General features: G+C 40.8%; 1 protein-coding gene across 1 annotated transcript in view; it reads left to right on the top strand.

Annotated features, from left to right (window-relative positions):
* The window catches only part of srgap1b (SLIT-ROBO Rho GTPase activating protein 1b), a 59,312-nt gene that overhangs the window by 38,173 nt on the left and 6,691 nt on the right, over positions 1 to 14,448 (top strand). Inside the window, exons 9-18 of the mRNA XM_053650220.1 lie at positions 1,828 to 2,025; positions 2,340 to 2,424; positions 3,433 to 3,460; positions 5,313 to 5,343; positions 5,447 to 5,507; positions 5,627 to 5,704; positions 6,081 to 6,215; positions 8,334 to 8,439; positions 9,094 to 9,318; positions 13,859 to 13,938. Of these exons, the coding sequence (XP_053506195.1) occupies positions 1,828 to 2,025; positions 2,340 to 2,424; positions 3,433 to 3,460; positions 5,313 to 5,343; positions 5,447 to 5,507; positions 5,627 to 5,704; positions 6,081 to 6,215; positions 8,334 to 8,439; positions 9,094 to 9,318; positions 13,859 to 13,938 (1,027 nt within the window). The remainder of the gene's footprint in view (positions 1 to 1,827; positions 2,026 to 2,339; positions 2,425 to 3,432; positions 3,461 to 5,312; positions 5,344 to 5,446; positions 5,508 to 5,626; positions 5,705 to 6,080; positions 6,216 to 8,333; positions 8,440 to 9,093; positions 9,319 to 13,858; positions 13,939 to 14,448) is intronic.

Genomic DNA, 14,448 nt, shown 5'->3' with positions numbered 1-14,448 from the left:
GCTTAATTTGTGCAATAAGGTTCTCCTGCTCAGCACACACACACACACACACACACACACACACTCCATATACTGTCCCATCTGGAGTCCCCACAAAGTATAAATCAATTCTCAAGACCTCTGTAACTGTAATCCTGATAGTTTATAAGACATTTATGCGCTTTTAATTCGTAATTATCAAATCACAAAGACTTTGACTGTGGCATGTTTGTTGGTGCCATTTGAGGTTTTCAGAAACTGAGACAAAAACTCTTTAGAGTTTACACCTAATGATACAAAAAACATCCAGCGAGCAGAAGTTCTGTGGGTGGAAATGCTCTGGTTTGAGCTGACAGGACGTCTGTAGGAACTCATACGGTATAACCACTCTTTCCAACCGTGGTGAGCAGAAAAGCATCATCGAGCACACAATACTGTGAACCTTGAGGTGGATGGGCTACAACAGCAGAAGACCACATCAGCTTCCACAGGAATCAGAGGCTTAGGAGCTCTACAGTGATAAATGGGACATGGTTCGGGAGACATGACTCACTCTCTTTTTGAGTTCCTCGACTGTTCTTTACTCTGTCATGGAAAAATTATACGGTCTTTTGTTATATTATACACGCTGACAGTGACATCCAGTTGTTAGCTGTCACATTTGACTGTGCTTGAGGAGATGTTCGGTAGATGGGAAATGCTGAATAAAAAACTTTGAATAGTTCCTACAATTTCTTTAATGATCTCTTCTGAATAAGTATGCATCATATGCTCTGTGGATGCCCTGGAGCTTGAGCACTATTAAAATCCTTGAACTTAAATGCTGCGCTTTGCTAAGGACGATAGCTTGTGGGGTGTAATACCTGCGATATTACCCATTACAGTGACGTATTCCAGAGTGAAATGCAGTCATAAGTTATGATAATAACATGTCAACATAACTATACAGAGGCCTGCACAGAGGCCTATACAAAGGACTGCACAGAAGACTATACAAAGGACTGCACAGAGGCCTGTACAGAGGACTGCACAGAGGACTATACTGAGGCCTGTACAGAGGACTATACAGAGGACTGTACAGAGGACTATACAGAGGACTGTACAGAGGACTATACAGAGGACTGTACAGAGGACTGCACAGAGGACTGTACAGAGGACTGCACAGAGGACTATACTGAGGCCTGTATAGAGGACTATACTGAAGCCATGTACACAGGACTATACTGAGGCCTGTACAGAGGACTATACTGAGGCTTGTACAGAGGACTATACTGAGGCCTGTACAGAGGACTATACAGAGAAGTGCATCCAGAACACTCTCCAAAATTTACACCACTGAAGTCTCTACTTCCTGGTGAGGGGAGTTGTCGATCCAACTCTTACTATCCAATTAGAGTAAATCGCTGTTAAGCCCCGCCCATACGTGAGATTTGTGTCGGAATGGCGAGCGTAAACTTGCGGAGCGTAAATGAAAACTCTGGCAGCGCATTCATCAACCATGATTAGCGAAAATGAAGCTTAGCAAACTGTTAACAAAGAACGCTGTTTATTTGAAGACCATGTTCAATTTTTGCCGCAGAGTTCACTGTTTTCAGTTCCAGAGAGTTTTTCTTCTTTCTCATTGTGTGTGTGTGTGTGTGTGTGTGTGTATATATATATATATATATATATATATATATATATATATATATTATATATATATATATATATATATATATATATATATATAATATATATATATATATATATATTCGTTTCTTGAAAAGTTACGTTCGATATTCGATTTTTGGCGCAAATTTAATTCCATACATAACTCTGCACCTGTTCCATGTGTCTTGTCCTGCAAAGGTGAAGAAGACATCCGAGGCCACCCTGAGCACCATCCAGGACATGCTGAACATGGAGGACTACGACGTGTCTGAGAGTTTCCAGCACAGCCGCTCCACTGAGTCAGTCAAGTCCAGCGTGTCCGACACCTACCTCAGCAAACCCAGCCTGGCCAAGAGACGAGCCAACCAGCAGGAGACGGAGCTCTTCTACTTCACTGTAGGAGACTCACACACACACACACACACTCGCACACACTGCTGAGAAAATGGACTAAGTTAATTTTATTGACATAATAAGGTGTCTAATCTGATGTTTATTCTGATATCATGATGCTTGTCTTCATGGTGTCCAGTTAAAGCAGTGTATCACGAGCACATTGTCCAGTGTCATGGTTTCTGTCCGGTTGTAGTTTTATTTGCTCAGTAATGGACTGGCATGTGCTGACCTGGAGCAATTAGATCATTAATTACTGGTCAAATCACATTAATATTGACTGTGTGTGTGTGTGTGTGTGTGTGTGTGTGCTACAGAAACTGCGGGAGTATCTGGAAGGCAGTAACCTCATCTCCAAACTGCAGGCCAAGCACGATCTACTGAAGAGGAGCATAGCGGAGGGTGTGTTCATCAGCAGCACCATTATAAATTCGCAGTCATCCTTTTTCCACATTCGTACATGCATACCAGTTCATACCAGTTCATTTCAGCTTTTTTTTGTCGATTTTTAATATCTGTCCTTATTAAGGCAGATACACATGGGAGTGTAATCCCAGTGATCTTATGCAGTCACACCAGTGAAATAGAGTGACTTGTAGAAAACTTTACACAGAGTAAAGCACATCTTAATTGTGTGTTGTAAAAATATTGGCACCCACCATGAAAAGGAGCATAGTTGGATTTTTTTTTACTACAATATCTATTCAAATGTTAGAAATTGCATTGAGTACAAATGCTACAAGCACGTTCCTTCAAAATTATTGGCACCCCCACAATTAATCTTGCGCCTCGCCTGGAGAGAATAAGAGTTCTGAGTTTCTTCACGTATGGCCAAACAAGGTTGGAGACACTTTGGTGGAGGATTTTGGTCCACTCGTCCGTGCGAAATATTTTACGCGTGTTTATATTCTAATGCTTGCGCACATGTACGCCCCGACAGAGACAACCTGCTCATTAACTTATTAGAACCTCATATTTGGTCAACAAATGAGTTTATGGATACTGAACGATTTTTAAAAAATGTTTGCAGAGATATCACAGATTTTGCCGTGCATGTTTTTTGAGAGAACATTCTATCATTTTAAAACTCATCCCCGTGAATCATGGTGCGTTTTTTATTTTATAACCCAAACACACCATGGTGTGGTCTAAGACTACCAAAAAGGCTCCTTTACGAAATTAAAAATAGCACAGTCTTTTCTTTTTTTTTTAATTAAGAGAAAAAAACACTACAAATGAGGAAGACAGGAAGCTGGGAGTCAGAGATCATAAGCTTTGCATATTATGTGTGATACAACATCAATATTTTAACCTTGATAAACAGGAGTGTATAATATCAGTATAGAATACACACACAAGACATTTATAATGTGGAGATGTAAATATAATAAGTCTTTTTTCCCCCCACAGGCTACAGAGCAGACATAATGACCACGAGGTAAGAACAAACCTCTTTATCTCGATGGTTTCCTCTTCCTGTCGATACACTGACCTTGAAACCTGACACTGCAAAGGAATAGGGTTTTTTTTTAAACAGTAGAGCTCACAATTAATCATTACCAATTGAGTTTCGATATTCTTTTGAATTTTTTCAAATATTTACATGAGACTTCATCTAATTCATCTAAATCTAATGCATACATTTGTCTGATTATTGGTTGAGTGGTTGTTTTACTGTGGCTGGTGCTCTCAATCCTGTAGTTTATACAAGTGTCACTGTTTATGAACAGCCCCAATGAATGAATTTCACACGTTAGTGTCTATTGTACATGTCTTCCTCTGCATTATCCTTCTAATTAGGGATAGGAAACAACATGAATTCATATGAGAAAAATATATTAAGTATATTCCCATTGATATTTTTACATTTTTTAGTACACCTGGGCAACTAGGAACAGGGAGTTGTTCAGCTATGACTTCCTGTTTCACAGGGGTATAAATATGAGGTAACACACAGGCCAAATTCCTTTAGTCATTCATGACAATTGGTAAGACCAAGGAATATAGCTGTGATGTGCAGCAAAAGGTTGTTGAGCTTCACAAAATGGGAAGTGGCTATAAGAAAATAGCACCACAAGTTGTTTGGAAGGGTTTCAAGAAAAAAGCCTCTACTCTCATCCAAAAACAAACTCAAGCGTCTTCAGTTTTCGAGACACTACTGGAACTTCAAATGGGATCAGGTTCTATGGTCAGATGAAACCAAAATAGAGTTTTTTGGTAATAAACACCAGAGGTGGTTTTGGCACACAGAGAGGTAGTGATATGGAAAAGTACCTCATGCCCACGGTTAAATATGGTGCTGGATCTTTAATGTTTTGGGGCTGTTTTTCTGCCAGAGGACCTGGACATTTTGTTAGGATACATGGCATCATGGACTCTATCAAATATCAACAGATATTAAATGAAAACCTGACTGCCTCTGCCAGAAAGCTTCAAATGGGCCGTGGTTGGATCTTCCAGCAGGACAGTGATCCAAAACATACATCAAAATCAACACAAAAATGGTTTATTGACCACAAAATCAAGGTCCAGCCATGACCATCCCAGTCCCCTGACTTGAACCCATAGAAAACCTGTGTGGTGAACCGAAGAGGAAAGTCCACCAGCGTGGACCTCAAAATCTGAAGGATCTGGAGAGATTCTGTATGGAGGAACGGTCTCAGATCCCTCGCCATGTATTCTCCAACCTCATCAGGTATTATAGGAGAAGTCTCAGAGCTGTTATCTTGGCAAAGGGACGTAGCACAAAGTATTGACTAATTGTGGCACACATATATTTAACAAAGATATAATTTTTTTTGGATAAACCTGTGTTTTGTTTGCAATTCTTTGATATCCACGACAGCAGAGTATTTTGGTGAATTTCTTTGAGCAAAAGATCAAAAGGTTAAACAATAGACAAATTTTCACAGCCTTCTTTGCTCGTATTTACCAAGGGTGCCAATATTAATGGAGGGCGCTGTACATTAGTGGAGGGCACTCATTTCACTGTAGGAAACAAGCTTTTCAGGGATCTGTGGTGTGCAAAATGGGCGGAGCTTAGTCCCTCATCAAAGTTGCTACATGAACATAAGTGGAGAAAAACAGAAATAAACTTGGAATAAATAAATTCCATTTAAAGTGAAGACATGTTATAGATATGTAACTTATGTAAACAGCGTATGTAAAAATCAGAAACCTGTATCTACCTGCAGTGTCTTGACTTTGATGAACGACATGAAAAAGAATGAAGCCGTTATTTGTGCGCTGATTTTTTAATTATTTTTTTAATCTCTCTCTCTCTCTCGTAGCCGTCGTCGGAACTCCCACAGCAGGCACCAGGTAGCGTCTCTGCCTACGTCTCTGTCTGAGTGTTGTGTGTTACTTTTCCTTCACCTGTGACCTTTTGTAAATGCTGAATGTTGGATGTTTTGTTTGTGCTCAGGACTCTGCCAAGGCCATTCCACTGATTGTAGAGAGCTGCATCCGCTACATTAACCTCTACGGTGAGTTGTGGTTATGAATTAGTAACGCACAGCTGATGCATAATTGCATGCCCCCCCTCCCCCCCTCCAACACACATTTCTGCCGATCCTGAAGTGTGTCTTTGTGATCGCCCCTGTAGGTTTGCAGCACCAGGGTATTTTCAGAGTGTCTGGCTCTCAGGTGGAGGTAAACGACATCAAGAACTCATTTGAGAGAGGTTTGTAGATGTCTATGATTTGTGCACTCTCTCTCTCTCTCTCTCTCTCTCTCTCTCTCTCTCTCTCTCTCACACACACACACACACACACACACACACACACACACACACACACACACACACACACACACACACACACACACACACACATCACATGCAGACAAAGCACACTGGGGTTTTTTTTAGGCTCCGTGTTATGGGCCCAGAACAGAAGGCATACTTGGACAGCATCTGTTAATCTTTTGTGGAATTGTTCAGAGGAAGTTCACTCCGACCGCAGTGCGCATTATTTCCTCTAACATGCGGAGCTGCTTTTCGACAGAGTGTGGTCTGATTTGAGTCATTACAAATTCCTCTCACGACGCTTGTTTTTTAGGAAACGACCCTCTGACGGATGAGGAGAACAACCACGACATCAACTCTGTGGCCGGCGTGTTGAAGATGTACTTCCGCAACCTGGACAACTCGCTCTTCCCCAAAGAGAAGTTCAATGACCTCATCTCCTGCGTCCGTAAGTACATCTCCTCCTCTGTGTGTGTATATGTGTGTGTGTGTGTGTGTGTGTGTGTGTGTGTGTGTGTGTGTGTGTGCAGGAAGGAAACGAGTGAAAAGAAGAAAGGAAAAGCAATCAGGATTTAGGACACAGTGCTAAATTCTTTTGATTCCTAGGGAGTTAGGACAGATGGTGTGTGTGTGTGTGTTTGTGTGTCTGTCTGTCTGTCTGTCTGTTAAATAAAACACTCTTTAGGAAAAAAAAAAAAGCTTTTCTAAAGAGTTCTTATATAGTTAAGGATCCTTAGTGTCCTAAAGGGGTTCAATTCGATGTAGGGTTTTACATAAAGCCTTCAGTTCTCAATATTTTCGACTAGAGTACATACATTCTATCTGTGTGTGTGTGTGTGTGTGTGTGTGTGTGTGTGTGTGTGTGTGTGTGTGTGTATATGTGTGTATATGTGTGTGTGTGTGTGTGTGTGTGTGTGTGTGTGTGTGTGTAAATAACTTTTTTTTTTTTGTTACTTGAACAAAAATACCATACAACAAATGAGCCTCAACACTTAGTAGCTGTACAAAATAGAGTTGATTTTCACCGTGTGACGGTGGTCTTTTGCACACACTCTCAGAAAGCGAAGTATTCCCAGCTAGATGAAGTGATTTATTGTTTCAAAGCAACACTAGTTAGTGTCAGAGGTCCAACATTATGAAACAGGTTCCCTGAAATCAGGGACATGGGAAGGCTTTTTACACTGGAGAGGATGATAGAAATTTGATCAGTATATATGTGGCATGTGCTTCACATGTGGATGTGACACCCAAATGACTTTAAAGTTTAAACAGAACACCACAACAAAAAAAGTCATCTTAGCAAGTAAAAGAAATATCCGGAATATTGTCGACTGTATCTAGTATTTCTTACTATAAGATTACAAGAAAGGTCATTAAACCTGTTTCTAAACATTATTACTCGTTTCAAGTTTGTTGTTTTCTTATTCTAGGCAGATAATTTTGCTTCTTTCTAGCAATAAATGCTTAAAGGCTTGAAAGAGGTTTAATAATGTCATATTTGGTTTATTGTAACGTTATATAGATAAATGTTACTATATTGAAGGTGTTTCCGCTTGCTAAGATGTCATTTTTTGCAGTGAAAATATTTGGTGATGACCACGATGTACCCCACAGCACGGTTCAATTCTCGAATCGAAAGCTGTTTTCCCTAACAGCGTGGCTCTGCCAGGAGTTCTGGCTGTAACATAAATAACAGGTTTCTACTGACGTGCTCATTCTAATTCAGTAATAATATCGTTAATACTATTGCAGTAATTAATATCGTTTTTATAGTAACAATAGTAGCACACAATCAAAGCCTGATAATAAACTGATTAAAATGTGTTTTTTTATGTTACGTTAAGTTTATGTAATGTAACATTGGAGTAGCTGGAAGAGATGCCATCGGTCCTGCCTTTTTTCCTGTGTTTAAGTAAAGTTTTTTGTTTTTGTTTTTTTTTAAAAAAGCATTTTAAAGCCTAGTAGTAAGTTTTTTTTTAAGAAACTAATATTGGAAGAGTATCAGTATTGGCTGACGGCCAACGTGTCCGGATCAGTATCCGTATATAACGTTGTTCCCTCACCAGCAACTCGTTGTTTTTCTCTCTCTTCAAGTTAATGAGACAAAAAAAAGCACAGCTTGTTACCAAGAACCCGGAAGACTCAAGTATCACAAGTGTTTCATAACTTTAAATGTAACTATAAACAGTTAAAAAGCTCCATGTGTTGTTCATTAATAAATTTAAAATAGTAATCGCTGGCAAATCGCTGTGGAATAAGAGGAGTACTATCTCCGACATACAAACTCAAAAACTATTCAAAACCTTTATTTCTTTATCCCATTATTATTATTATTATTATTATTATTATTATTATTATTATTATCAGTTGTAGTTGCAGTTAAAGAAATCCTGAAAGGAGACGGTTCTGTGTATAGTGAATAGGGATTTGGTTGAGTTAAACATTTTGTGGGAATGTCAATGCAAACTATTAATAGGTCAAATAAATAAAAAATAAATGAAAGATGTTAACATTTATTTTGCTAAGAAAAGTTTCACAAAGGTGTGCGTTCAAATCCATTCTCCAGGCACAGAGAATCTGTATGAGCGAGCGCTGTCTATCCGAAAGCTCCTGATGACATCACCACGCCCCACGCTTGTGATCATGAGATACCTTTTTGCATTCCTCAATCAGTGAGTACACACACACACACACACACACACACACAAACCTTGTTATGTTATATATATATATATATATATATATATATATATATATATATATATATATATATATATATATATATATACATACAAAAATACGTATACATGTTAACAGGCATCATCATCACCATCATCATCGTCTTCGTCATGGTTGAAGAAGCGGAGAGCTGGAGCTAAACTAAGTACCAGTGTTCACACCGGAAATTAAATCCACTCCCTGCTCTGTGCCAAGAGAGACACAGAAAACAGGAGAGAGAGAGAGAGAGAGAGAGAGACAGAGAGAGAGATAGAGGCGGGGGGTGGGGTGCGGGGGTTAGATATGTGTGAAAGGATGGGTAGAAGTGAAAAGAGAAAAGGTGTGATGTGCTGCTCTGTGATTTCACCACCAGTCTGAGGTTCTGTCTCGGAAACAGAGAGTCTGGAGAAATGAAGCCAATAATAATCCAAACTAATGACACCACAGTTATGAATGTTTTATGTGATATTGGAGATTTTTTATTAAAACGCAGATATCCACTTAATTACAGACTTACCAAGCACTCTCCCTGTTGCTTCGCTACATGGTTTTTTGTTTCAGTTTCTCCGTGGTAAGATAAGTACGCTCTTTCTCTTTCTGTCCTGCAGTCTGTCTCAGTACAGCGACGAGAACATGATGGACCCCGGGAACCTGGCCATCTGCTTTGGCCCGACACTGATGCCCACTCCAGATCTGCTGGACCAGGTCTCCTGCCAGGCGCACGTCAACGAGATCATCAAGACCATCATCATCCACCACGAGGCCATCTTTCCCGACACCAAAGAGCTGGAGGGGCCTGTCTACGAGAAGTGCATGAGCAGCACAGAGTACTGGTGAGAATTCGAAAATAAACAAAGGTTGTTTTCAAAGTTGCAGACTTATGACAGTATTTACGTGGGGAAAGTTACACATATTCAGAGTTGGGTTATGCACTTGCTTAAGTATTTATGTATTTAAAATTGGCCTCAAATGGCATTCCATTTTTTTTTTTTAATGTACTTATAGCCCAAAATATAAATCTCAGCATGACAGCATGATGTGGTCGCTTCAAACTGTCAGACAGTGGCACTGGACTTACTGTCCATAGCATTTCTAAACTCAAAATCCAGGATATTATTAACAAGAAAGGTTGCATGTGTGTAGCATAACATATTAATAATCAAATTAATTAATAAACAGTATATTAATGAACGGTACCATTTCTAACTAGTGACAATGCACCTAAGTGTACAATTTGTGATTAAAACCCTGAAAAGAGGCAGAAAAGGAAAAATCATGAGCACAACGATTTAACATCAAGTGAATTTTGTGTTTGTGTTGTGAAAATGAAAGATGAACTTGCAACACTCTCCAGTTAAACAGTTAGTCACGTGAAATTGTATATATTTTATGAATGCCTGTGAAATGTATCTCACATTTTCTGACATGAATATTCACATGCGGAGCCAATTTATATTAATAATCATTAGTTGACTCTCATTAGTTCACTCTGGTAAATTAGCTAGCTAATCATCTGTTCAGAAAAGGGAACATATTTGAATTGAGTGTTCTTTTTCTAACTTCGCTCGGTGTTTCACTGTGGGAATCGCTTTAGGCGTGAGCTACTACGGAAGCTCCTATACCACCACGTCTGTTTTTAACAGACAGGTCGACCTGTTACCAGGCTCCGCCCCACCTATATCACTCAGGTCGACCCCTACCGTAGCCATTCATGCTTTCTTCCCATGAGGGACTACAGCAATCTTTCAGCACGTCCGGGTTTTTTCTGATTTCACTGTTCAACAGACAGACGTCATTGGAATCTGTCACTGTGTGTGTCGTCAGTTGGACTGGACATCTTGAAAGCAAAAATTTAGAATAGCGTCCATGTCGAGGCAAGCTATTCTCTGTGGATCTCATAGTAATTACGACGGTAGGAATTTTGTGGCATCAAGTCACTTTTAGGCTCTGCGCGTCAAGGTGAGCCGCCAGCACCCACAGGCTTACGTCTTGTGACGAGTCTTGGGATTACAACTTTTCAGCCATTATGTCAACAGCCATCACCCCTGCCAAATGGAATGACCTGAAGGACAGAGAAGTTGCATCCCACCGATGTCCATCGTCAATGTGAGCTATCATCTCGGGCAGGGACCCTCATCCTATGTGTATCATGTGTATCGGCCCAAGGCATGCTCAAACATCGCTCACGGACCCTCAAGCACGCGTCCACTGTGAGTCAGTGCCAGGGAAAAGTTTGGAACGAAGGTTTAGATTGGCGGTGGCTAACCAACAGGAACTGTCTGTCAGGAACTCCCACAAAATCTACGGCTACAGACCATCTAACGCGAGCTACCACGAGCTGGGAGGACATGATGGAAGCCAAGTCCCTGGACACGCCTCCGTTGTTTGAGGGGCTACTCACACAAGAGAGAAAAGGTCTGGGGGACGAGGATGCAAAGGGTGATGCTAACACTTACCGCCTCGATTTAGGCATGGATGAGGAGGATGAGGAGGAAGAAAATTCCCCCTTCCCTGCCCAACAGTCTAGGCCCCCTAGCATGACTGACTCGAAATCTCGCACAGATAATGACCTGCACGAGGTGTATAAACGAGCTGTAGCGAAATTGGGTTTAGCCTGGCCTGCAGCCAAATATGCTGAAAGGGCAGAGAGAGACCTATACGATGAGAAAAGGCTGCCGCCTGCCCGACCCACACTCCTCTCAGATTTCACTGCCAAGTAAGATGGAACGACTGACTGCATTGATTTATCAGACGGTGTATAAATACGCAGCACAGTCAGTGTGCTGTATATTTTCACATAGACGTTTATCCGTCCCACAGAAAATTCCTCAGGTTTGCATACTGATGCACAGCTTACGAGTTTCAAACTATCTTTTTCGGGCTGTCTTTGGCCCCGTGGGTTTTCAGCAAATGTGGGGAGGTGGCTCTGTCCCCATTGAGAAACAAGGGAATACGGATATGCTCTTCGTTGAGAGATCAAGCAATCAAGGATGCAGACATCGTGCTAAATCATCTCGGCACTTTGGGGTTCAGAATCAACATGAAAAAGGGCTGATGGCCAGGATGGCTCTCCATGGTCCGTGAGAGGTGGAATTTGAGTGCAGCAGGCCTGCCTCCATCGGTCATAGACACTATACAGAATGTCCAAGCCTCTTCCACTCGTTCACTTTATAGTAATAAATGGCGAGTCTTTGAAGAGTGGTGCAGGCTGAGTCATATTGTCCCATTCTATGCTTTCTCCAGGATCTGCTAGATAAAGAGAAGGCTTTTTCCACTATGAAGGTATATTCTGCCTGTCATGTAGGTTTTGGTGACAAACCTGCAGGCCAACACCCTCTAATTAGCCACTGTATGAAAGGGGCATGCCGCAAGCTGCTGGTGTACAGACAGTTGGTCCCTTTGTGGGATCTGTCTACGGTTTTGGAGGCCCTTTCTCACCACCCTTTGAGCCTTTAGAAGGGGTAGGGTTGGAGCTTCTATCTCTCAAGACGGTGCTCTGGTGACAGCTAAACGTGTGAGTGATTTACGAGCCTTTAGCCCATCTGTTAGCCTATATTGTTTACAGTTTGCTCCAGGGCTCACCAAGGTTTCTTTTCACCTTAACATGGTTTATGCACCTAAAGTGGTAGACCGGCTTATAGGCGTTCGGTTACAGAATTAGCAGCTTTCCACCCCTCTCCATTCTCTTCTCCAGAGGATCAGAGGCTGAATTCGTTTTGTCCGGTATGGGGTGCTTCATGTGTATGTTGAGAGGACAGCAGGTTTCATAGATCATCACCAGCTGTTTGTGTCCTGGGCCACTCCTCACAAGGGGAAGCCAATGTCTCGTCAGCGGCTGTCCCGCTGGATTGGAGAAGCCATATCCCTAGCATACAAATGCAGGGATTCTCTCCACAAGGGGTATGACTACGTCATGGGCCCTATTTAGGGGAGTTTCTGTTCAAGTTATCTGTGCAATAGCGTTACGCCGCACACATTTATGCGGTTATACAGATTGGAAGTATCTGAGCCATCCCAAGCGCATGCGGTGCTAGGAGCCAGGTGGTCAGAACCAATTTAGTTGTTATGTATGACCTGGCCGTGATAGGTCGTGCAATCCAGGAGAGGTCTATATCTCCCATAGTGAAAAAGAACGATGGGTTACTTAACGTCATCCTGGGATTTTTGATAACAGAGTGAGGTGTTTCACCAACACTTCCCTCCTTGCACAGACATGGGAAGAGAAGTCTCTGCAATGGCTTCGGTAGGGGTCGGCCTGAATGATATAGATGGGGCGGAGCCTGGTCACAAATCGACCGTGGTCTGTCGAAGACAGACGTGGTGTCATAGGTCACGCCTAAAGCGATTCCCATAGTGAAACACCTCACCCTGTTATCAAAGAACCCGGGATTATGTTAAGTAACCCATTGTTTTGTAACATATTGCAGTAAAAAAAAAATAAAAAAAAAATAAACCTATGAATTAATTATTTAATATTATGAAACCCTGACATGAATCAAATGCTTGATGTTGTAGTGAGCTGTATTTGTAAAATTGTCCTGAGAGGAAATTTCCCTTTCAGCTTAATTACTGTTTAATTCTTGGTGTGTGTAGTCTATGATGTGTAGCGTGTGTGTGTGTGTGTGTGTGTGTGTGTGCAGTCCTTATAGCCATGATACAAATATTACCTCATTCATATCTGGTGCTGAAAGTAATGTCTGATTTTTGCTAGTTATGGCATGACAACTCCGATTCTTTGCCATGTATATGCACTGTGTATGGATTCAACATGAATATATTCACAATTTCTCTTACAACAGTTGCTACACAACCTATCCACAGAATGTTTAGCATTGCTAGCATAGTTGATGCTAAGCATAATTCCAGTTTAATTAAAATTTTACAAAGGCTGTTCTAAGTAAATAACCAAAATATCTGAGGGAAATGTTACATTCCCAACAATTCTTTCTAACCATCATCCTCAGTGTGTCTTTACAATGTCCAAAATGAAACAACTTAACGGTTTACTTGGCCTCATGCACTTGCTAGCTAATGCTAAGTGTCTGTATTTGCTGCTAGGCAGTGTTTCTACCATTTTGACTGGCTGAATATAGAGTGTGTCGTGTTCACAAGTTCTGTTTGAGTATTTGTGGTAGTTGACATGACAAATTATACATTTACATGGGTTAACACTTTTTCAAAGTTTTATTATTATACGTAATTATAATAATGTTGTGCTACAAACCTTGGGATTTTTTTTTTTTTTTTTTTTTTTTTTAAAGCACCAGTGCTACATGTTAAAAATAACATGTAAACAACAGCCATGAGATATACTCAATGTTTTGGAGTGTTTGTCTTCTGAAAGGTCTTAGTTTATTTTACTTTCTCTTCTAGTGAGAGTCCATACAGTGAGCCAGGAGTGTTCGAGGAAGGAGAACAAGATGGCGGCACTGAAACGCAGACCAGTGAAGAAGGTAAATCTCTCTCGCACTCATATTAGCGTTGGAACTGGGTGGGGGGCGAAACTTATGACAGTCCGGTATCATATAACAGAATTTACATAAAAACAGAATTTACTTAGAAATAGAAAAAGAAAAATATAAAAAATAATATAATATAAAAGATAGATGGCAGAAAATGAACTGGAATGAACTATACGTAGAGGAAAGTGCAGATACAGGTATGTGCGGTTACTGTATGTGCAACGCAACGCTGTGCAACATCAAGCTGAGGTAGTTGCAGTGAAACACTGGGTTTAAACTGACTTAGTTTTAATGTGTTATACTTCTATTGAGAATTATAGAGAAGTATTGAGCTGCCTCTCTGCAAAAAATACGTGATGCTGATATTTTACATGAAGCAATTCCTTGTCTAATATGTATGGTCAAACCTCCCACCAGCCCACACACTCTTGATGAAGTACCAGCTTCAGACACACGTCCAATGTCTATACAATTACAAGATTGTATACATTCATTTTCTTT

Source organism: Ictalurus furcatus, chromosome 19 (assembly GCF_023375685.1).
Source record: "Ictalurus furcatus strain D&B chromosome 19, Billie_1.0, whole genome shotgun sequence".
Taxonomy (NCBI): domain Eukaryota; kingdom Metazoa; phylum Chordata; class Actinopteri; order Siluriformes; family Ictaluridae; genus Ictalurus; species Ictalurus furcatus.
Note: the sequence above shows the minus strand (reverse complement) of the source record. Positions and strands in the feature narration are given on the sequence as shown.